At 41.6% G+C, this 21,163-nt stretch overlaps 1 protein-coding gene across 1 annotated transcript; it reads right to left on the bottom strand.

Annotated features, from left to right (window-relative positions):
* Positions 1–6,911: 6,911 nt before the first annotated feature.
* ALKBH1 (alkB homolog 1, histone H2A dioxygenase) lies at positions 6,912–21,158 on the bottom strand. Its single transcript, XM_085061655.1, has 6 exons — positions 21,024–21,158; positions 18,216–18,324; positions 13,877–14,039; positions 10,238–10,328; positions 8,952–9,145; positions 6,912–8,445 (listed from the first exon to the last, which is right to left on the bottom strand). Exons 1-6 carry the CDS (start codon positions 21,147–21,149, stop codon positions 8,025–8,027), a joined length of 1,104 nt encoding a protein of 367 aa, XP_084917781.1. The 5' UTR covers positions 21,150–21,158; the 3' UTR covers positions 6,912–8,024.
* Positions 21,159–21,163: the final 5 nt, after the last annotated feature.

Genomic DNA, 21,163 nt, shown 5'->3' with positions numbered 1-21,163 from the left:
CAGCCTTCAGCACTGAGCCACTCTGCTGTTCCAGAATGGTGTGCAGTGATGCTTGCAGCTACAGGCAGGATTGCATAGGCCACAGGGACAGAAAGAGCATACAAAGTCTTCACTTCTTTATGCTTGCTCACCTGAGATCCTTCTTTCCTTTAATTTCATCCTTATCATTTTGATCTAGGAGAAGGGAAGAAATGCTAGTGAAATTGACAGTGGTAGTAATAAGACTGTGCAAGACTTGCTTTGGTGCTTAAGACTCCTATGCAAGCCAGGACCTGCCTGCAGACTTTTTCCACTTTCAGGTCAGGTAAATGCTGAACCATCAAAACAACGAGCCAAACTAAGATCTCTCCTGGAGCATAATTAGAGTGTTGGGGCAGGAAGGGCTTGGAGGCAATCATATCCCTACACTCATATTTGACAGGTCAGGTCTGGGGACTAGAGAACTAGTGAGCCTCATCTTTGTGCCTGGGAAAATCGTGGAGCAGGTCCTCCTAGGAGATATGCTAAGGTATATGCTATGCCAAAAGCAAAAGAGATGACAATTTTTCATCAGCCTTGTGATGAGGATTTGATGGAGCAATGTCATTGAGAAGAACAGAAGACAGTTCTCCTACAAAATGGAATAAAAGCCTTACTTTAAAAGGGCCTGAGGTGTATTTTCAGCTATACACCTGAAAAGAGGCTTATTTGCATGCAGCATTCAGCAGGGTATAGAATGGCTGCAGAGTATTTGCAGTAGTGTGGCTAAAATCTTCCTGACCTGTTATAGACACCTGACAATCAGTAGTTCTGCCAAGTCAGGTTTCATCATAGCAATGAGAACAAGCTGACAAACCAGTGATCACAAGATTGGTGCAGTTCTCTGACAGCCTTTCCAGGAGCTGGTTATATTTGATGAAAGGTCAGGCTAACATCTGACTGTAATCTTAGAGAACTGTTGTCTGAAAAGCCAAGGGAGAAAAGGCCAGTGAAAATGAAAGTATGCTGACTGGAGTGGCAGAAAGGGGTACCTAAGCCTGATCTCAGCCACTGGGACCAGATAAGACAATGCCAAATCAATTCTCTCTGTGCTAGAAAAGATGGGACATGCTATTCAATACCTTGTAGTGAGAGTGTGTTAGATTTTGGTGCTTGTCTCATATTCAGTGTATGTTTTTTTCCATTTCTCTGCCTGCCTAGGCCATGGTGAGCAGTGACACTTTTTCTTTGTCCTTGGAAGAAACTATTTCCAAACATTTTTTTGTTACCACTGCTGCTAAAAATGTCTTGATGCTCCACTCAGGTTTAATTTTTTGGGGCTCCATTCCATGATTCCTAGCTCCATAATCTCAAAATCTGTCTAAGAAGTTACCCCATTATGAGTCAGTGAGTCTTTCAAAAATTTAAATTCTGTCTGAAAACAAATCTAACTCCAAAGCTTTAGTATCAACCAACACCTCTGCCTGAACTAATTATTTTAAGCAAGAACAGTGCTTTGAAAGATTAGTCTCCTTTCCAGGCTGTGTGCTCTCTTTTGGCTACTCCATCATTTCCAAATCAATAGCTGTCTCTGATTGCCCCCCCTCCTATCCAGACCCTGCTCTTTGCTACATCGTTTTGGTTTTAATTTGCCACAGCAAAATTGCAGTCATTTTTCCCCCATCCTAATTAAGAAACCTATCCATTAAGGAGAAAGAAAACAAAAACAAAACCTTTTTATCTAAGCCCTTAGTGCAGAACAGAGGAGGAATGATAGGTGAGATGATCACCTCTAGAAAGCCAAGGCCTTTATTGATTCTTTTGGCCTTCCTCAGTAAATACAGAATGAGTTTTAAATTCACCTAAAAGGAAGCAAAAAGTTAATGTAAAATACTGACTTCCCAACATCAGAGAAGAATGAGACTACGTGTTCTAGGCTGACTCACTTTTTATTCTCTATACATAGTTCAACAAGAATATTTGGAGAGTGTTTCATTGTGCCTCATAGATTCATAAAATCATTTAGTCTGGAAAATACCTCCAAGATCATTGAGTCCGAGCATAAACCTAACACCTCAGCCTAAACCTTGGCTGTGGTGGACAGCCAAGTCCACCACTAAACCATGTCCCGAAGCACCACTTCTACACATAAGTGTGAGTGCCACCTCACATTACCTCTATTTCGGTTTCCCCACATTTTCGCATAAACTGGACTTGCTTCTGAACTTCAGGGGCTAATTGTCCTGACCTATGCTTTGGAAGAGCTTTGAGATCATGAAATAGATTAGAAAAGCTGTTTTGTGGGCAGGTGGCACCAGCACCGAGCTCTTGAGTTAAGGAAATAAGCATTGAGTGATGGTGAAGGAGGGCACAACCTCAGTGCTGAGATGTGTGATTGCATGGACAAAAAGGGACAGGCTACATAGAGAATCTCAGGGGAGAGTCCACTACACATGGGCATTTTGTAGAAGAGGACATTCAACAGCCCCATAGGAAAAGGTCAGAGATAGAATAATTCCTACTGACGCAGGAAAAAAACAAGATAGGAAGTGTCTCCACAAGGTTAAAGCTTTCACTGTCCAGAGGAATAAACATCTCTATTCTGAAGAGAGGGAAAGCTACTACAGACTTTTCCAGATTTTATACCCTCTCTTCTTCACCCCTGATCTAGTGGAAGTGGTATTGTCTATGATGCCTATCTGAATACAAGCCCTAGCTTCAAATAAAAATCAGCTCTGACTCCATGCTGTGCTCCAGAGACTTATTTAACACCTTGGAGAGATAAGCATTTAGCTGATTAAATTCAGTCTCTGTGCATAGTCGGCTCCTTCTAAGATGGGTGATAAAACAGGAGGAACCAGATGGCGATTGTGCCTGATGGACTAAAATTACTCTGATATTCCAGATTGTTTCTCTCCTCTCTGGGACCTCAAGAGCAGAATCCTTCAGAGAAGGACCTGCTATAGAAGTCTAGACCAGCTTGCATTAAGAGTATGAAAATAGCCTTTTGAGACTGGTTTCCTAAGGGAATAAGTTATATGTTCTCATGGGTTGTGCATGTGTTAAACTTGGTGCGCCCTCACACTGCTGTCCAGCAACTTTGAAACCTGTTAGTCTATTTCAATTAGATTTGATAAATTTCACAGCTAATTAAGTTCCTGCAGCTAGTAGGTAGCCAGTTAGAGGAGAGAGACCCTGTAAACACCCTGATTCAGGAAAAGGGTGCACTGTGCATGTATTAAACTGGGAAGATCGCATGGGGAAAAATTACATGTAAGTTCCCATCTGGATGAAAAGCTTCTGTGAGAACTCAGTTTTTCAGGAACAGAAATCCATAGGGGACCATGGTTCATTCATTCTGCACCTTTTATTTTGTTGTGGTGTAGATGGGAGGGAAGAATTATTTAATTTAGGAAACACTGTTAAAAAACCATACAGCCTAAGATTCAGTGGATCTAGCAGATTTAGGAACTAGGATTCAGTACTCAATTTGTTGTTGGCATCCTGATTGTAACAGAAACCAGCCCTAGCCGAGAGAGTGGTGCAGCACCTGAAATCAGACAAGGTTCTGAAGAGGGCTAAAGTGAGGAAATGTGGGGGTGCAGGGCACATTATCTATGGGGAAATATTGGAGTTGCCAGGGTCCTTCCATGCGGCTCAGAGTAGACTAAGGGTAGATGGGTCTAACTGTAGACTTCAATTATTTGTGTGAGAGTTACAAAGAGAGTGGAAACAAACTCTTGGTAGTAACAGATTGTAAGAAAAAGGCAGAGAGAATGGATAGAAGTTGTCCTGGGAAACTCAAGCAGGATATAAGGTGAAATTTCTTCATAAGGTGAATATGACAGCACTGGGCACAAGTTACTGAAAGAAATGGTAGAGTCTTCATCATGGAAGGTTTCTAAGTCTCATGTAGGCAACAGCACAAATTCCTAGCAGGAGTTTGGACTAGACAACTCCAGAGGTCCCTTCAACCACCATTCCTGTGGTCCTTTGACTTCTGTCTAGATGATTATATATATCATCCAGATGATGAGCCAGAAAACAGTCTGTATGAGCAAAGCTGTCACACAGTGGCAACTTTTATCTCACCTCAACTTTACCAGAGGACATATGAACATATTCTTAGCCATTGTTCAATTCCTTGTACAGAAAAACGGTTTTATTAAGGTATTTGTGATTATTATTTGCTGAGTATAAATAATGAAACTTAGTTTGTACTGTGCAAAACTTGCGTCAGACACGTCTTGTGCCTCATTGTACCAGATCTATAGCATTATGCTATAGTTTGTTTTCAATCAGCTTTGTTAAGATTTATGGAGGCATCAGCAGACCATGGATGACTGTCACTGGTTTTCTCTAAGTCTCTTCTTGCACTGAGATTATTAAAAAAAAAAAAAAAAGCCTTTTATATATGGGTCTTTTGAGGCCTCTAGCAACTTATTTTTCTGGGTCATTAATGTCTGCAGGCCATGTACTTCTGTTAACTTTTTGAGGTAATGTGTTCAGAGTCAGGTAAGTTTTACTATTTCATCAGAACTAAAGTGTGCTTAGAGCACATCGAATTATAGCTCAATTAATTCTGCATCCTAATTAAATGGAAGACAATCTTATCACTGACAAGTCTCTTTTCTGTATTAAATCTATCCAGTTTCAGGTGTGATGCAGAGAATAACTTATATGAATAGAAGACAGATCTGAGCTGCTGTCTATTCTACATAAGGTACTGGCCAGCTTCACCCTGGACCTGCAGCTATGGCAGTGCAATGCTGCCACTGCCTCAGCAGTCCCTACCCAGCTTCTTTCCCCAGCCACTTGCTTCTCTCTACCTACTAGCTCAGCAAAGTGCACAGAATAATAGAGGAGCTTAGGTGAGCCTTAGTACAATCTGTAGAAATATCTGCTGTGAAACAGTGAGGGGAAAAATGTCAACAAGCTCTCAAAGAAAGGAAAAATACCCAAGATCAGAATCATTCCAGCAGCAGGCACTGCCTTAGGGACTACCTTGCCCGTAAGTCACTACCTGGCTGATATGGAGAGGCCATGCAGTAAATCTGTCTTGGGCACTAGCCAGCAGTCCAGTTTGTAACACGGAGCTTTTCTAGAACAGTACTCTCAAGAGGATTGAAAATCTTTAGTTTGTGCAGGCAGCTTCCTCTTCTGCTTCTAGTATTCATCCCACTGCACTTTGATTCTCATTTGACTGGAGATTTATTTTCCCTTTATTCTTGATTAAAACAAAGCAGTAATTGTTGGACAGCTAGCTTTATCTGTAGATCACATAATGAACAGCGTATATGTGGTAAACAATGTGCTTAATTTCCAGGTGGCTTTGAAACAAACACGATTATCTTCCTGTAATCAACGCATTACATAAATTTTCTTGCAGAACTGGTCCAGATGTCCTCTTCTTTCCCTCCTCTCCCTCAGAGGAATTAAAAACTAGAGAGGTTCTCTCAGCATGCACCTATATGAACGTAAGTAATCATTTGTGGCACCTACAGATACAAAAATTTGATCAGTGCTATGAAAAAATCATGATGTCATCACAAACCCAAATGCAGTGCAATGTCACACTCTGAAAGCTGTGTGGAGTAGGTCAGTGGTTCCTGAGTGTATCACTGGATGCAGCCCTGTTCCCTGCCTTCTTCCCAGGACTTACTGCCTTGTTGAAATTATATTCTGGAAGCAGTTTGCAAAGCCGGCAGAAATCCCGTGGTTTGCTCAATTGTACTCCACTCTGCTGTGGTCCCAGAATCAATGATCCTGCTATGCTGGCACTTCAGGAAATTCTCTCTTCTTATTGTTGTTTCTCTTGGTATATGGATGCTTTTTTTTCTGGGTCATTTCCCATATGTCCATTTCTGGGTCATGGAATTTTCATTTTCTGGGTGTCTGATACAGAATTAGATCAGGGCTGCCTCACTCACAACGACATTAGGTAAAAAGCTTGACTGCAAGTCAGTAACTCAGCAAATTCTCATCTCAGTTACATAACACTTCAATGTACTGGATACTTCTCATGACCAATTGCTATCAGTAGTTTGCAGCACTTACTACAGTTTTAAACTACAGAGGATAAATAGTATGGTTTCCTGTCCGTGATTCACAGGAACAATCGAATCCTGGATTAAATGACTGCTTGTCATATATTATATATTTATAGGGAACAGAAGACATGAGAACCATGGACTTACAATTCAGCCTGTGACATGAAGTAAACAGCTCTAGTTCACCAACTTCTAGTTCCATGACTGTCTTGTCTCATCATCAGAGATGAGTGAATTGGACAAACTTTGCTTCCCTCTCAAAAATGAAGAACAGTCAGTTTGCCTTCTCAGTCAGGAAAACTGACATTCCTCTCCCTCCTTCTCCACCTTCAGATGCCACTAAGGGAGCTTTGCTGTTTTCTGAGTCTGACTTAGTCAACTTTCCCTTCTGGTCATGTTGTAACCTCTCTGCATAACACAGTCACTCTCCTAGGGCTCAGCTGTAAATATATCAGGCCTAGGCTACAGAAAGGACACACATCTAGCATAGAATAAGATACTAAAACTCATATCTGATTATTTTAGACTTTAAGTTACTGGAGCTCTTGGCATATTGTATAAGGAATTAATTGCACACAAACACACATTCACCTGCTGTGAAATAAGCAGACCAGACACTTTATCCATGAGGAAAAGCTGCCACATACATATTAAATTGGACTTTGATACTGCAGGCAACACCCCTCTGCAACTGCCCAACAAACCATGAACTGCCCATAGGCAAAGCAGCCCTGCAGACATACACAGGGCTTCTCCACCAGAGCTGGCAGATTGCAGAGGCAGTGGATACAAAAGAAGCCTGGAGGGAACTGCACAAGGGATACAGCAGCATTAACAATACACTGAAACAACTAATAGGGAGAAAAAGAAAAGAAAATAGCCAGCCCAAAACTGATAGAGATCTTTAATTTAAAAACCGAGTAAGTTTATTCATTGGGAAAGTGCAACAAAATACCCCAGGGACAGTGCATTCCACTCCAACAATTAAAATTGCATTAAAAAGTAGATAGGAAGGTCTGAGTCTTAAAAAGAGCTAGCATGAAAGCTCGTGCTTTTCTTTGTTTCAATATATTTATCTTTGGGTGACAGAGATAGTCACTGATTAATTTTTTAGGTACTTAATTTACAACTTCTTTGCTTCTATTTGCAAGTCATTCTGTTCCTTACAGATGCTAGTTTGGGACTGGAGAACCATAATCCACAGGCACTTAAGAGAGGGCAGTTTTGAAAAAATGGGGATGTTGGGCTCAGTCACATACTGCTGGGAGGAGACCCAGTTGGGAGCTGCTATATATTCTAAGTAGATATTGCCCCCAATTGTTTCTCTCTAAAATCTGAGATATGAAAAAATGTTCAGTACCATTCATAAAAGCACATTCTGCTGCAGCTGACGGGATGAAAGCAGGCAAAAGGAGAGCACAGGACTACAGCAAGCTTACAGCAGGTGTTGCTTGAGGGAGCTGTCAGTTTCTGACCACTGAACCCATTTTTGCTGTAGAAGTAATTATCTTGAAAAAGTTGCAGGTAGGTCTTGCATCCGTAGCAACCTATTATCATTCACACTTGTTACTGCACTTCAGTTGAGCTTTACAAGCCCAACAGGATTCTCTGTCACATAGCAATTATGTATCTTTTGCTAACACTCTGCCCAATGACTTCAAAATACTTCATGAGCATTACTCCTGCAGCTTAAACCAGGCTTAACCAAAAGCTTAAACCATTTAAACTTAACAAAGCTTAAAATTCTCTGCCATACAGGTATTTTAAAGGAAACAGAGTAAACATCTGCAACAAAATGCTAATAGTTTATCTCCTGAGTTGCAGTCCTGAACTTATCCTTCTTTTCCTTTTACATTATTTTTCTCCACCCACCTATTTATTACAGCAAGGAGGACTACATTTATTCTGCACAAGTTTATTAACCCCAATACAGACAAGTGGCTTCCAACAGTACACAATTTCCTAATTCCACATGGAGATTGCCTGCCCAGTCCATGTTAGTATCATCTCTTGGTCTCAGCTGACTGTGTTTGGTTTATGTCTTTTGGCTTTGCTGTTCTCATGATGACTGTCTTCAGACGGTGTTTCACCCTTTCCATTTGTCCCGGATTCCTCTGGAAATTTCTGACCCTCAGCCAAGACCTGTCGAATAGTCATATTGATGCGGGATGACTGCAGGTACTTGGCACACACCTGCCAATCCTCATCAGAGCTGTGCTCAATGACTGAGCCAACAGGAAGGTCTGAAGGAAGAGCCTGGTCGAGGCAGGAAGGCAGAGCTGTCCCCTCAGGGTTAGGGAGGACCCGGGGCACAGCGTGGTACAGCAGGCGGCTGAAGCCAGACATCACCATGATATCTCCACTGTGCATGAACATTGCTGTCGGGGCCTCCTCCCGCTTCAGGCCCCCAAGCAAAAATATCGAGGATTGCCCAAAACTAGAGATGGTATAAGGATGGAGAGAGAAGAGCAAAACTCAGGTAGAGAGCAGTTTTCTGCACAGTAAGAAAATATCAGTAGTTAAACCCCAAGCAATCATGAAAACCAGATGGACTCCTAAGAACGACTTTTCAGTGGGAACATGGAAAACAACTAAGAGATCTGGTTCAAGATAGGCACAGTGTGAGCAATTGCCCTGCCAGGTTTGAAGCTCTGCTGAGGTACTTCTCTAGTACCCAACTGACGCTCTGCTGCTTTAGAACAGAACTGTGCTCTGTGCAAAAGAACTCTTCACTCCAGGCACTACATCCATGCTATTCAAACAGCTCTTGAAGAGAAACCTATGTCCTTGACCTACAGCCTTCTGCTGTTTAAATCATCTGAAAGTGAAGATGATATACCCAATTAACACACTACATTACACTGCCTTCCTATAACCATATGCAACCCTAGAAAAAAGCCACCAATCTTTCCATAACACTAAAGTGTGCTTTCCTTCACTCACCTGAATGATAACAGGGGCCGAGAATGGTCTAGTTCAGATTCATCCACATGAATTCCCAGTGAAGAGTCAAAATGATAGTAGTTCAAGATGCCTGCTTGGGCTTGGAAACCCCGGAACCCGCAGGCTGCAGCCACTTGTTCTGATAGGAATGCAAGGTCTGAGGGGAAAGGAGTGTGGTGATTTGCTGAGTACTTCTGGAAGGGAGGCAGGAGAAAAAAAAAAGAAAGCCACACCCAACACATCAGAGCAGCAAATACAATTGGAAACTAACACTTAAAAAGAACACAAAAGTCTGGCTGATAGTCATGGAGGACATCACTATTTGCCTAGAAAATGACTACAACACAGGCAGAACCACAGCAAGTTTACCTCCTACCATTAAATTCATGGCCTATGCTAAGACTGCCAGAAATTCAATTAATTGTGGAGTTAATCATTATATCTAGATGCTAAACTTGAAATCAGTAAGATTAATAATAACATCCTGAGGATCTTCTCAGTCACAACCTGAAGCCACCAATGGAAAGACAGTTCTGTAGCTCATCAACAGAACTCCAAAACAAACATCTTTGTTCCTTCATGAATAACAAACAGGAATCAATTGAAAACCTACTTTTTCTCTCTCCCATAAGTGATTCTGAGAGGACTGGAAGAGAATAACCAAACTTTTATTAAGGCCATCCAATAACAGGCTGATCTGGTAAACAAGAGGCTGCAAGCAGATTTTATTACCTGCAATATACAGATAAGATACATATTTACTCTGCCAGTCTTTATCAGCTTCCATCTCAGTCATGAAAAAACGTTTATTTTGATCAGGATCCTCAAAACAGCTGTTAGTTGGTAAGAATGCACTATAGTGATTCAGACTCATTTAAGTTCGAAATCACATGAGGAGCAGTCTCTCCCTGCTCCTGCTCACCCCTCCAAAGAAAAGCAGTTTCCCAGAAGTCATGCTCAGCTTAAGTCGTTAACAACACTTTTGTAATCATCCCTTTTGGTAGGGTAAAAATGTCCCCTTACCCTGAAATAGTTGCAGGTCGAGAGCTGAGTGTATGCTATCATGTTAACTTTCAAAAGAAAGAATAAAGCAATGGACTTTTTCTGTTAAACCCTTCACAGTAAACTAATACAAATGAAAATGTTCTTAAAAGCACAGTTTGTTACTGCCTTTCCTCAAGACTGTCTTGTAGGATCATAAACATCTTATTCCATGATGTCCTTCTCTGTTTGCCATTCTGAGTGCTTACGGCTAAGAAAAATGGAGAAGAATTGAATCTCAATACCTTAGTATCCCAGTTATAATGGTAACCAAGGGTCACCCAGCGCAGCTTCTCCAATAAGCTCCTGGGCTCACATTTATTGGAACCTTTCCTTCTACAAAGACAAAATATAAAAAAAATAAGATGTGTGTTAATTTCTGAGGGGGTCTTCTGGTAGCGCAGCATACTGTAATGAGATTCACTCATCCATATGACAGCCTATTAAAACCAGTCAATGCTTTTAAAACCAATCAATGCTAAACATTTATTTTCAGTGCCAACACTTTCTTCCTCCAAAGACCTTGAAAATTTAGTTCATGCAATGTGTGCAAGCTATGGGGCCTACTGTCAACTGTTGTCATTTTGAAAGCTTGTATTTTCAACATGGTACCTAAGAGGTTATCGGATGGAATCAACACAATGAGCTGTGCCGATTTAGAAATCAGAATTAAACGTGTCCTATTTGAGCACCTGAAAGTGAAGGGCCAGAACGCGAAGACCTGAAAGCTGCAAAGGCAAGGAAAAAATGTTCCAAGCACTTAATGGAAAATTACAAGAAAGGAAAATGAGTTACCTGACAGTGAAGCATATCATGCTGCCTAATACTGCAAAGGATGGTTAGTTCTACTACTTGGTACTTTGATAAGGAGTCCTCAGAATGCACTGACTCATAATTCAGTGAAAAGCAAGACTGCTTTAGCTATGACCACAGTGTCAAGAAGTCTAGACAGCAGGTGTCCCCTCATCCAGACTGCTACGCAGGACAAAGAACTGTTCTTCTCACGTGACAACCCCTAAAGTAGAGGGACTAAGTGGTCTGAAGCCTCACACCAATTTACTATTCTTACTTGAAGGTGATGAAAGAAAGAAGAGGCCTGAAAGAAAGAAGAGGCTTCAAGGAGGGGCTTTTAGTAGGGACTGTGGAAAAGCCCTCGACAAGTTACAGAGCGTACGTAACTAAATCAGATAGAAATATGTTAGTGACAAATACAAAAAGGACAGTACACATCTATCTTCTAGTCTACTCATTCCAGCAATTTCAGCTTATTTTTCTCAAGCCAAGTCACGTTATGGTAAAAAAAGAAAAAGAGAGAAAAGGGAAATATACTCAGAAGATAAACAGTAGCACCAGAAGTTTGCTCTCATTTATAGCCTCATTAGTTCAGCATGACATGCTCTCTTTTACAAAAAAAGATTCATATTGGTGCTGCCATGATCAAGTCTCAGCTGAACATCTGTGTTTAATGTGCATTTCTACCTGGATACAAGGGCAGCTTGTTCCTGCCCTTCAACTGTGCCATACTGATAGCTCCTAAAATCAACCAGGAACAGGAGTAAAAGGCCAGTTTCTTTACCTTTAGTAATTTTTCTTAGCTCACTGACTACTGAAAGTAGTCTTTCCAATTTCCATCTGTCATAGCATAACAGCAATTGCAATTACAAACACCAACACACTATCTGTCAAATACATGCTGCTTGGAACAATTTGTGTAGCCTACAAGCAGGTAACACAGCATTTAGAAAAGGGAGAGCCCACAGCTTGTTCCTGTACATCTTTCAACTGACAAACAATGTTCATAATTAAACATTTTAGCATGTGCCTTTCCAAATTGCCCTTCTTTTGCTACAGTGCTAGAGTATCTACACAATACCAGGAACCCCAATGTGTGTGGGAAGTCCTTATTCCCTAAACTTGGTATTTTGCATATGATTTCATATGTGATTGCTAGGAAGGGGAAAGTCTGAGTGTTATGTATCTGGAAACAATGAGGTCCTAAAAAAAAGGACAGAAAAGGTCTGGTGTAACTATGTCAGAACAAGACTGGGCAGCACAGGAGCTTTGGTCTGAAGGTCCCTCATTTCTTTATTTGCTGGTAATGACTGCATCTATAAAACCCCTCCAGCCTATTCCTTATACACAAGGATGGACTTATCTATATATCTGTATCTTTCTTGTGGGAATGCTCTATCCCCTTTTATGGTTTTAATTGTCCCCACCACTAGAGAAAATACCCAAGCTCCACTTTGTGATGAAAGCGTAACACATATGTCTAGGAACTGTATGGATTTGCTGTACCTTGTGATTCCTGCATCCTGAAAAGAACAGATAAACCATGACCCAAGCACAGGCATGCATCATCCTGATGGCTTTAAAAAGCAATAAAGTTGTGACCCATCTGGAAGTAGACCTCTTTTTAGTTAAGCTCTGTTTCTCACCTCCCTGAAAGGCTTTCACTCTAGATACTAGAGAGACTGGCTAGTTTGATCTGCTGCCCCTAGGTATAAGCAAAAATACAGCAGTTTGCTCACTTGAAGACTCAGGCAAGTGCTTAATAAAACTGCCAGTGTTGCTGCCAACCATCTCTCTTCCAAACACTGTTTTCAACTGAACCGGACTCAGCTGCAAATTAACCTCTGCTCTGATCATTCTCTGCACACAGGAGGTCCTGCTGGGAGAGGCCTGTGGGGCTGGAACAGTACCCCACTTTTTTCAGCCATTGGGCACAATGCACAATCCTGTCAAAGAACAATTTTTTATCCTTGATAGAACACAAAAATGGTGTCTACATTTCTGTAACTAATTCTGACTGAGCCTGGAAAACACAAGTGAGGGCATAACTTCTCTCCTAGGTGCAAATACTTGTAAGTCCAAATCTTGCTTTTGCCATTCTATATCTTGTAGATGTCAAGAGTTTTTTTGAAGAATAATCTCAGCATGTCAATCTCACTAACAGACTGAGGTGGAAAATGAGCATTATAGGGAACTCTGATCACACCATCACATGAAACAATCGTTATGAAAAATGAGTGGTGAAATCAATAAGGTAATGATAAATATCCAAACAGATAAAAGGTTGTGCACTGTAAACAGTCTGTCTTATAAATATTTTTTACAGCTAACTTTATTAAAGTTCAAGCTTTAAAAGACTTTTTCTTTTTTTTAAACTTTTTTACTTGACCTCAAAACTGGGACAAATTCTCCATTAAATTCCAAATCAGGTAGAGGATAGGCAGCTGCATCAGCCACAAAATTCTGAACCTGTAGGAATCTTTCAGATGAAACAGGATCGCCATTAAAATGGTACATTTAATACATTTACTTCAATGTCATGCTGAATTAAGAAGAACCGCAAACAAAACCAAACCAAACCAAAAGAAATGCTTCAGAAAATAAGAACGCAGAAACTGGTAGATTATTTGAAAAGTTCAAAAGAGTACAGCTAACAGCCTTTCAAATACAGTGTACTGGGTCTAAGAGCTGACTGGGAAGAAGTGCTACCATTAGTGTGGAGTTTTGGAAAGGATCTCTTTTGCCGCAGGAAAACTGAGGCCTAGAGGGACTTCACGGTTCCACTTGTAGCTGAGTTTAGCAAGCTTCCAAGCATTACATCAGCCTGGGTCACTATTTAACATTTCACTGATGGCTTTAGAACAATATGCTACAAGAAAATCCCACTGAGCATGAAAGCAGAGAATTAACAAGGATGCACATGAAGCCATGAGATATCCATCTTTAACTTGGCCTGTCTGATACCATCTGTATACTGCCAGCATGCAGTACAGACAATCTTCTTCAGCTTCTCTTCCCCGCTTAACTTTCTCATACCTTCTCAGAGGTGAGATCTGGTTCCTTTTGACCACCATAGGTTATAGCGGACTTACCTCAGCCGCTCCTTGCTCTGTCCCCACAGGTCAATGGTTTTCTCAGGAGCCATGTGCAGGTCCAGGTTGCAGACATTGGGTTTCTCAGGGTATAGCTTGAGACACTGCTTCACCCAGTGACGCTGGCAGCCCGGAAGGAAAGGGTTGGATATGAAAATAAACCCTGGCCACAAAGAAAAAGAGAGAGGATGGAGAGAAAGTATGATTAAGTGTTTCCCTGTTTTCTTCTGAACCTAGAGGAAAGGACAGGAGTCAGAGGTATTGAAAAAAACATCTCAGACATATAATCATTGACTGGGCATATAAGCTGATGAAATCTATTATAGTTAAGTTAAAACTTATTGTTTTTTTCAGAGAAAATAAATGGTGGCACAAGGTAGAAGGCAGACAGGGCAGCTAACTTTGGTCCAAATTAAAAAAGTCAGTAAAGGATATAGCTCTGTAAGGCGTATTGATTACAGGAGATAAAGGAGTAGGAACATGGAAATCCAATTGCTTTGGACTAAATTTTTAAAAAATTATTCAGCATGATTTTGCTCTTAAGCCCTGCAAAGTTAAAGTAATTCTGGCCTAGTTTTTCTAGATATCAAACTAACTTTATCCCTGTCTCTGAACTCATACTATCTTCCTACTGCTACTTCAGACAGCAGTCCCTGGGCTGAGCAAGTGTCTAGTAATGTAAAGTGTTCTCTTCTTTGCTTCATGCTTACTTCCAGGTAAGTCTAGTTATGTCCATATTTGCATTTTGACATGGTAACACTTAGAAAGGGCCATGAAAGTCAAATTATATCCCAAACCACTTGTTGTTGACTGCAAATACTTTGCAGGCATTGTTGATTAACAAAAAAAACCCATGCAGCTATTCTGCACATTCATTTAGCCAGGCACCTCAGGCAGGGTTCAAGCAGCAGCCCAAATTAGAGATGCTAATGATCTGTACAACACCTACTCTGAGAATCAGGGCACTCTCTCCAAGACTGTCAATTCAGTAAGACTCACCAACACAAAAGCCACATGCAAAGAGAGATAAGGGTATAGGAGGAACAGAGGAAAAGGACATTTTTAGGTTTTGGCTTACTGTGTCTTTTTGAACTTCTCAGTCATACCAAGTTAACGGAGACAAAAATAGATGGAAAAAGAAGAAGCAATACTAGGAGTCTCAGTACGATAAAAACTTGCCTTGTGGCCTTATGAAAGTGGTAATAAAAACACAAAAAGAGCTACCTGCCAGCATATCTCACAGACTCAAGATCAATGTAACTGCTTAGAAAAAAAGCCTTCAGTGTATTAATAACATATGGTCATTCACTTCATTCCCTGCACTTTCAGACTATGGCAGGCTTCTGACAGGTTTGGCTACAAGAAATTTCTTTGCCAGAAGCATTACATTTACTTCCTATTGGCCTCTGCATAGAACAGAATAATAATATTTCCCTTCCTGTCTACAGCTTTTGATGTGGGGCTCTTGAAGCACTTTATTACATTAATGAAATTACATTCTACTATGTATTTATTATCCTCAGGTGTTAATGAAGGAATTGAAGCCTGAGGGATTAGATACAAGCAGAGATGAGAACAAGAATCCAGATTTTATGGCTTTTCTATCACAAGCTTAGAATATGCTTATGTCTCTCCAAACCTTTCCTTGACCTATGTTTCTCCTAAGAAACTAGATTGGTCTAGATTTACAAAAAGCAGTAACAACTAAAAAGTGGGCTTTTGCTACTATGCTCACTGTATCAAGAAAGGCAGAAACTGAATTTCTAACAGTTGCAGAGTTTTACTACAAAGTCCTGTGCAAACAAGACTAATAGTGCTAGAAATCAGTGACTTGCATGCATAGGAGGGAGAAGAGTAAGAAATAAGAGATATATTTCTGTAGCAATTTTTCTGAACTGAGTGAAGAACACCACAGACAAACTTTGAAGACAACATAATTGAACCTCTTGGCCTTGAAAGATGTGAGGGGAAAGGAGAAAAGAATTATTCTTTGTGAATCTGTACTCTAAAGAAAATTGCCTTGAGGAAGCAGATGCAACGCTCTTACTGCAGCACTATCTTCCTACATACTAGGAATTAATTTGCACCTAATGAAAGTGGTCCCCAATCTCACTCAAAGGAAGGATAAGACATGCAGATGTTTAACAACAAGAAAAACTCATAAAAAAGAGTCAGTTACAAAGACCAAAGACAGCATCATCTGCTTCTCAAAGAACTCAGGACACCCCAATAGAAATTCACCCACCTTCCTAAGTCTTCTATTTCACTGCTCACTGTGGGGACAAAACCAAATTACTTCCTTTCCACTTGCTCATAGACAAACTAAAGAAATTCTTACTTCATTTAGAAGGCTAATGGGAAAGCTGGTTACACGCCTCCTACTGTTTTAGGATGTCCAGATAATGGTAGCTGGGAAACGACAAAAATATTATTCTTTTCAAGTCCACACATGACTTGATTCTAAACACAACAGATAATTTGTCAAAGTATTTGCATTTCATTTTAGTAAAAGGTTGTCTTTACCAAAGCAGAAGAAAAATTCAGTTAAGTGGAACACCTGTGATTTCCCACACCCCCTATGTAATTACTAGGAAAGTTGTTTAGACAGACAGTAAATAACAATCTGACCAAGTGAGGGCAGCTGTAATATGACAGGTAAGTGGAACAAAACATTTATAGAGGCAAGAAGAGGCGGAAGCCTTTCTCCTGAAGTTACGCAATTCCCTATGCATTAAACATGCCAGATGGGTAGCAGGGCTGCCTCAGTTTCAGAAATGGTAGGCTGGCTTCAAAGCAACTCACACAGAAATTGACTGAGGTCCCAATGAACCAAAAGAAAGATAAGAAAAAACAAAATTATTCAAACAAAAATCCCTGAAATAAGGAGGATCTGGGGAACTACAAACTCATCAGCCTTACTAAAAACCCCTGATAAAATTATGAAGCAAACTTTCATGGCAGCCACTTCAAGACACACAATGGTTGGGTACAGACAGCATGGAAGGCAAATTTTATCTAACCAGCCTTACTGCCTGCTACAATGAGATGTCCAGACAAGGGGAAAAACGGATGCTGTTTACCTTGGCTTTAGAAAAGTTTTCCACTTGGTCTCCTGCAGCTGGGGGCCCATGAATTTTTTTGGCAAATTAAAAGGGTAAGCAGAAGGTGGCTGGATCACCAGGCTTAAAGAATAGCGATTTGATGATTCAAAATCTCACCAGAGACTGTTATGAGCTGCATTTCTTGATCCTGAGGCAAAGACTGATAACTACATCTATATCAACAACCTGGATGATGAGATGTTGAGCCTCATTTCACTTACAGATTACACTAACAAGGGGCAGCAGTGGATATTCTGGAGGCTACTGCTGCCCCTTTGACAAACTTTGACAAATGAAGGAACAGGCTATTGAGAACCTAAGGTAGCTCAACAATGGTAATTCTACATCTGGGGCAGAATAACCCCACACAACAGTACAGCCCAAGAGCAGCTCCAAACCAAGACCAGGCTGCCTTGAGGACCTACTGTGTGAAGCAGCAATGAGGGCTGGTGACACATCCTGGTATTGGTGAGCACTACCAACAGGCATGAGAGAGGGGAGCCAGATTCTTTTCAGATATGCACAGCAAAATTGCAAGAGGCGCCAGACAAAAATTACAGCAAGACAAATGTGTATTAGATCTAAGGTTTAGGAAAAAAAAGTGGCCAAACATTGGTACAGGTGCCCAGAGAGGGTGTGTAATCTCTATCCTTGGAGATTTCCAGAATTTACCCATACAAAGCTCTCCGCATCCTGATCTAATTTGCAACTTCATCCTACTTTAAGCAGGGTTTTTGCCTAGACCTCTGAAGGTGCCTTCCAACCTAATACTTTTCTGTGACTCGGCCAGGCAAACTGCAAACCTAAGCCACATTTCCATTTCTGAAAAAACCTGCCTCATGAAATTACTCTGTATATTGAATAGGCCAGAAAGTTCTTATTCACTTATTATACTCAGTGTCCTACGCTGACAAGTAGATGCCACACTACAACTCTGAAACTACTGTATTTCAGCCACATACCCAATGTGCATGATATATATTGAGGAAAAATAGATTCTACAGAAATAAAGTCTCTGCCAAAGGCAATAGGAATTCATTCTCATGAGCTATGAAAATGGTCTGATTAATCTCACTGTGAAACAACTGATCCTCCTCCTGCACTTACAAAAACATTAAATTACACTTAGGCAAACCAAAACAGCTTTTTCAGGCAGGACAAGAAATATAAGATCGAAGAGGCATGAATTCAAAGCAACAAGGTTGTGTTTCATTTTTTTTGAAATCAGAGGCACCTACCTGGATACCCACTGAGGCCATAGGCTTTCCACTGGCTAACTGGCTGCAATCCTGCTCTGTAGGCATCTTGATCACTGACTGAAGAAATACTGAGCTGTGATCTGACCACCTGGCAAAAGAAAACAGGTCTGGTTAAAAAAAAAAGAAAAGTAAGAAACACAAAAGACATCAAAACAATAGCACCTATAAGGAAGAGTGCTACCCCATTTGAACACAACTCTCGTGAAAATGCCAACTGTTCCACAGAACTACTGTCTGAACAGCAGTGACCAGGACGGGGCAAACAGAGCCAGTGCACATTCAACATAAGAATCAAAAGGTACCTACAGGTTTTACTTCAGGATGAGATGTCCCCCACTCAAAAAACCCCCCAAACAATATATACCAATGAGAAAAAATTCATCGTAATTTGTCCATTTCCACAGTACAGCCTCATCATTATAAAACATTCTGGTAATTATCAACCTCCATTAGAGAGCAACATATTCATAACACTTTATACTTTCAAAGAACATTCCAAATACAAGTTGTTCATGATCCTATAGGGTAGATGACTATTCTCATCTCTAATTTACAGAAGGGTAAGAGGTAAAGTGATGAAGTAGCCAAAGCTGTTGGAAGTGAAGAACTGCAGAAATCCTGTAAATTCTGAATACCACCCTGTCACTCCTGTTTCCAACAGCAGGATTAACAGCTCAAGGCTTGACAAGATGTATTTTCTTGGGATACTCTCTTGGGTTAGAATAACACATGTATTTATGCTAACATCTGCTGAAGAAACCCCACCAAACTTATTCTACTGTGTTCCCACTCCATTCCTCCCTTAGGACAGGGAACTGTCTTGAGGAGGGCTGGGTAGAGGTTGGTTTTGTTATGGCTTAGTTCCCTCCAGTTCTCTATGCAGCAGTGGAAAAGTACAGGCTCATGTAAGGAAAGAGATGGCGAGGCACAGTAGGAATAAACAGACAGAGACTGAAAAGCTTTGTCTACGATAACCTAAAGTGTATATTAACTTAAGGCCTTTGCACACAGCCTCTGTAGTGGTGCATGTGTAAATCAGTCTCTCCGCAGCTGACAGCTCTGGTTAACATTTTCTGAGCAACAGGACTAAATTAAACACATAGAATTTCTAAGAAATTCTGAACTACTGCTGCATAGCACCTTCTGGCGCTATGTAGTCAGTTTTACCCATTTTTCAGCTCTGTCAAAAGCAGCTTTGTGAGTGCCAGCCTTGAAGAGTTTACTTCACAGTTCTGTCCACAGAGTATCCCCAGAAAGGCTCATCCTCTGACTAAGACTCTGCCACCTCGCTGCCTGCCCAAACTGCTTCCACACCAGCTGTTGCCTGGGCTTCTGGAGGAGATTTTCCTCTGCTGAAGAATTACATGTGCTGAATCAGTTAAATAAGCCTGGAAACAGGGCAGATGGGGTATGTCACACTTCACTGAAGAGCTCAATTGCTTGAAGCAGTTTTCCGAGAAAAAAGAAGCAACATTATCCGGGCCAATCTGCCTGGCCTGTAGCTCTTAAAGAGAAAAGCCAGATGTTTTTAACCCGGGGGAAAGAGGAATAAAAGATGTTTTCACTGGTAAACTATCACCTGATATTAGAAGGTAACAGGTGCAAAAAGAACGATATCAAGAGAAAACAAATCCTTCTAATGTTTTCAAATACTTTGAATTTCCCAGAAGAGCCATAACAGTGTAATCCTTTATCAAATACAGGATTGCTGCAAGCTAAAGAAAGGCTGAAATGTTAGCGACTTCCTTGGTTAATTCATATGGGTCAGGTTTTATGTCCCATTAGCAACATTATAGTCCAAAAAGATAAAAAAATAAATATCTTAACAGAACACGTATAAAGAAAAGCCTAAGCATTGAAACTATGAAAAATTAGGCAAAGTTTCATTTTAACTATATTCCCCACTCCTTTGATATAGGTTCATAAGCAGAAAATCCCCGATTAACAACACTTCAGCAGATATCTGTCATCCCTTTGTGAGATGACAAAACAGAAGACAAGTCTTAAGAATCATTTCTTCATCACTTCAGACGTTGTAAACTACTATGGTGGCTACTGCTTTTAGCTGTGCTGCTGACTGTGTGCCCCAACCCACTGCAACAGCTGAACTCACCCTGATGACCAAGCCAAGCATTTAACATACACGAGTGAGAAAGGAGAAGAAACTTGACCGGGGGAAGACAGCACAGCAAGGGGAAACTGATTACAGCTCACCCAGGTATCTCAGGGCTAAGAGAAGGGCCAGCAGGCCCAGGAGACAGTATCAGCTCCGAGAGTGAAACGTCAAGGTTTTATGTCAATGCGCTCCATGGCTTAAGTAACGCCTGGTTCTAGTAGAGGCTTTGGAAATCCCTTACTGCAGTGTAGGGAGCTATGAAAGCAAACATAAGCAAAAGTAGTAGATCTGTGTCTAGGCATGGCGCTGGGCAGGGGCGGCTGCACGCCACCCTGAGCCCTCGGGCAGCGCCCGTAGCCCCGGCGGAGCCTGGGCCAGCCCGGCTGCGGGTCCCGCGGGCAGAGCGGCCCCGGCCCTTCCCGGCTGCCTCTCTGGAGTCACGCAATCATTTTTAACACATCACCGGGACCCGTAAGAGGCTCAGCGCTCGAGTGCGGCGTCCTCTTAGCCAGAAAGGAGGCGGCACTAGCAATTGGGCGTCGGGCACGAAGGGAAACAGCCGGCGGAGAGAACGATGGGCAGCGACGCCCCGCACTGAGACGCCGCGCAGAGGGCGGGACGCGCTCCGAGCCGCTCGCCGCGGGGCACGGGCAGAGGCAGCCTGGCATTACCTGGCCCCCCGGAGCGGAGAAGTCCACCACGCCCCGCAGGTCGGACGCGTCGCGCTGCCGGTAGAAGCGAAAGAGCCTGCGGAACGCATCCTCCCCGCCCTCACGGGTCAGCGCCGCGGCCGCCATTTCGGGCCGGGCAA

This window comes from Lichenostomus cassidix, chromosome 5, assembly GCF_008360975.1.
Source record: "Lichenostomus cassidix isolate B80296 chromosome 5, HeHo_3.0, whole genome shotgun sequence".
Taxonomy (NCBI): Eukaryota; Metazoa; Chordata; class Aves; order Passeriformes; family Meliphagidae; genus Lichenostomus; species Lichenostomus cassidix.
This window is presented reverse-complemented; position numbering and strand designations above follow the sequence as displayed.

Bases quoted from the DNA above. Each gene is read 5' to 3' on its own strand.
- ALKBH1 (XM_085061655.1), bottom strand. From the start codon at position 21,149: ATGGCGGCCGCGGCGCTGACCCGTGAGGGCGGGGAGGATGCGTTCCGC. The intron at 18,325-21,023 runs GTAATGCCAGGC...TTCTTTTGCCAG, and splicing joins TCTCCGCTCCGGGGGGCCAG to GTGGTCAGATCACAGCTCAG. The intron at 8,446-8,951 runs GTGAGTGAAGGA...TACCATCTCTAG, and splicing joins CGGCCCCTGTTATCATTCAG to TTTTGGGCAATCCTCGATAT.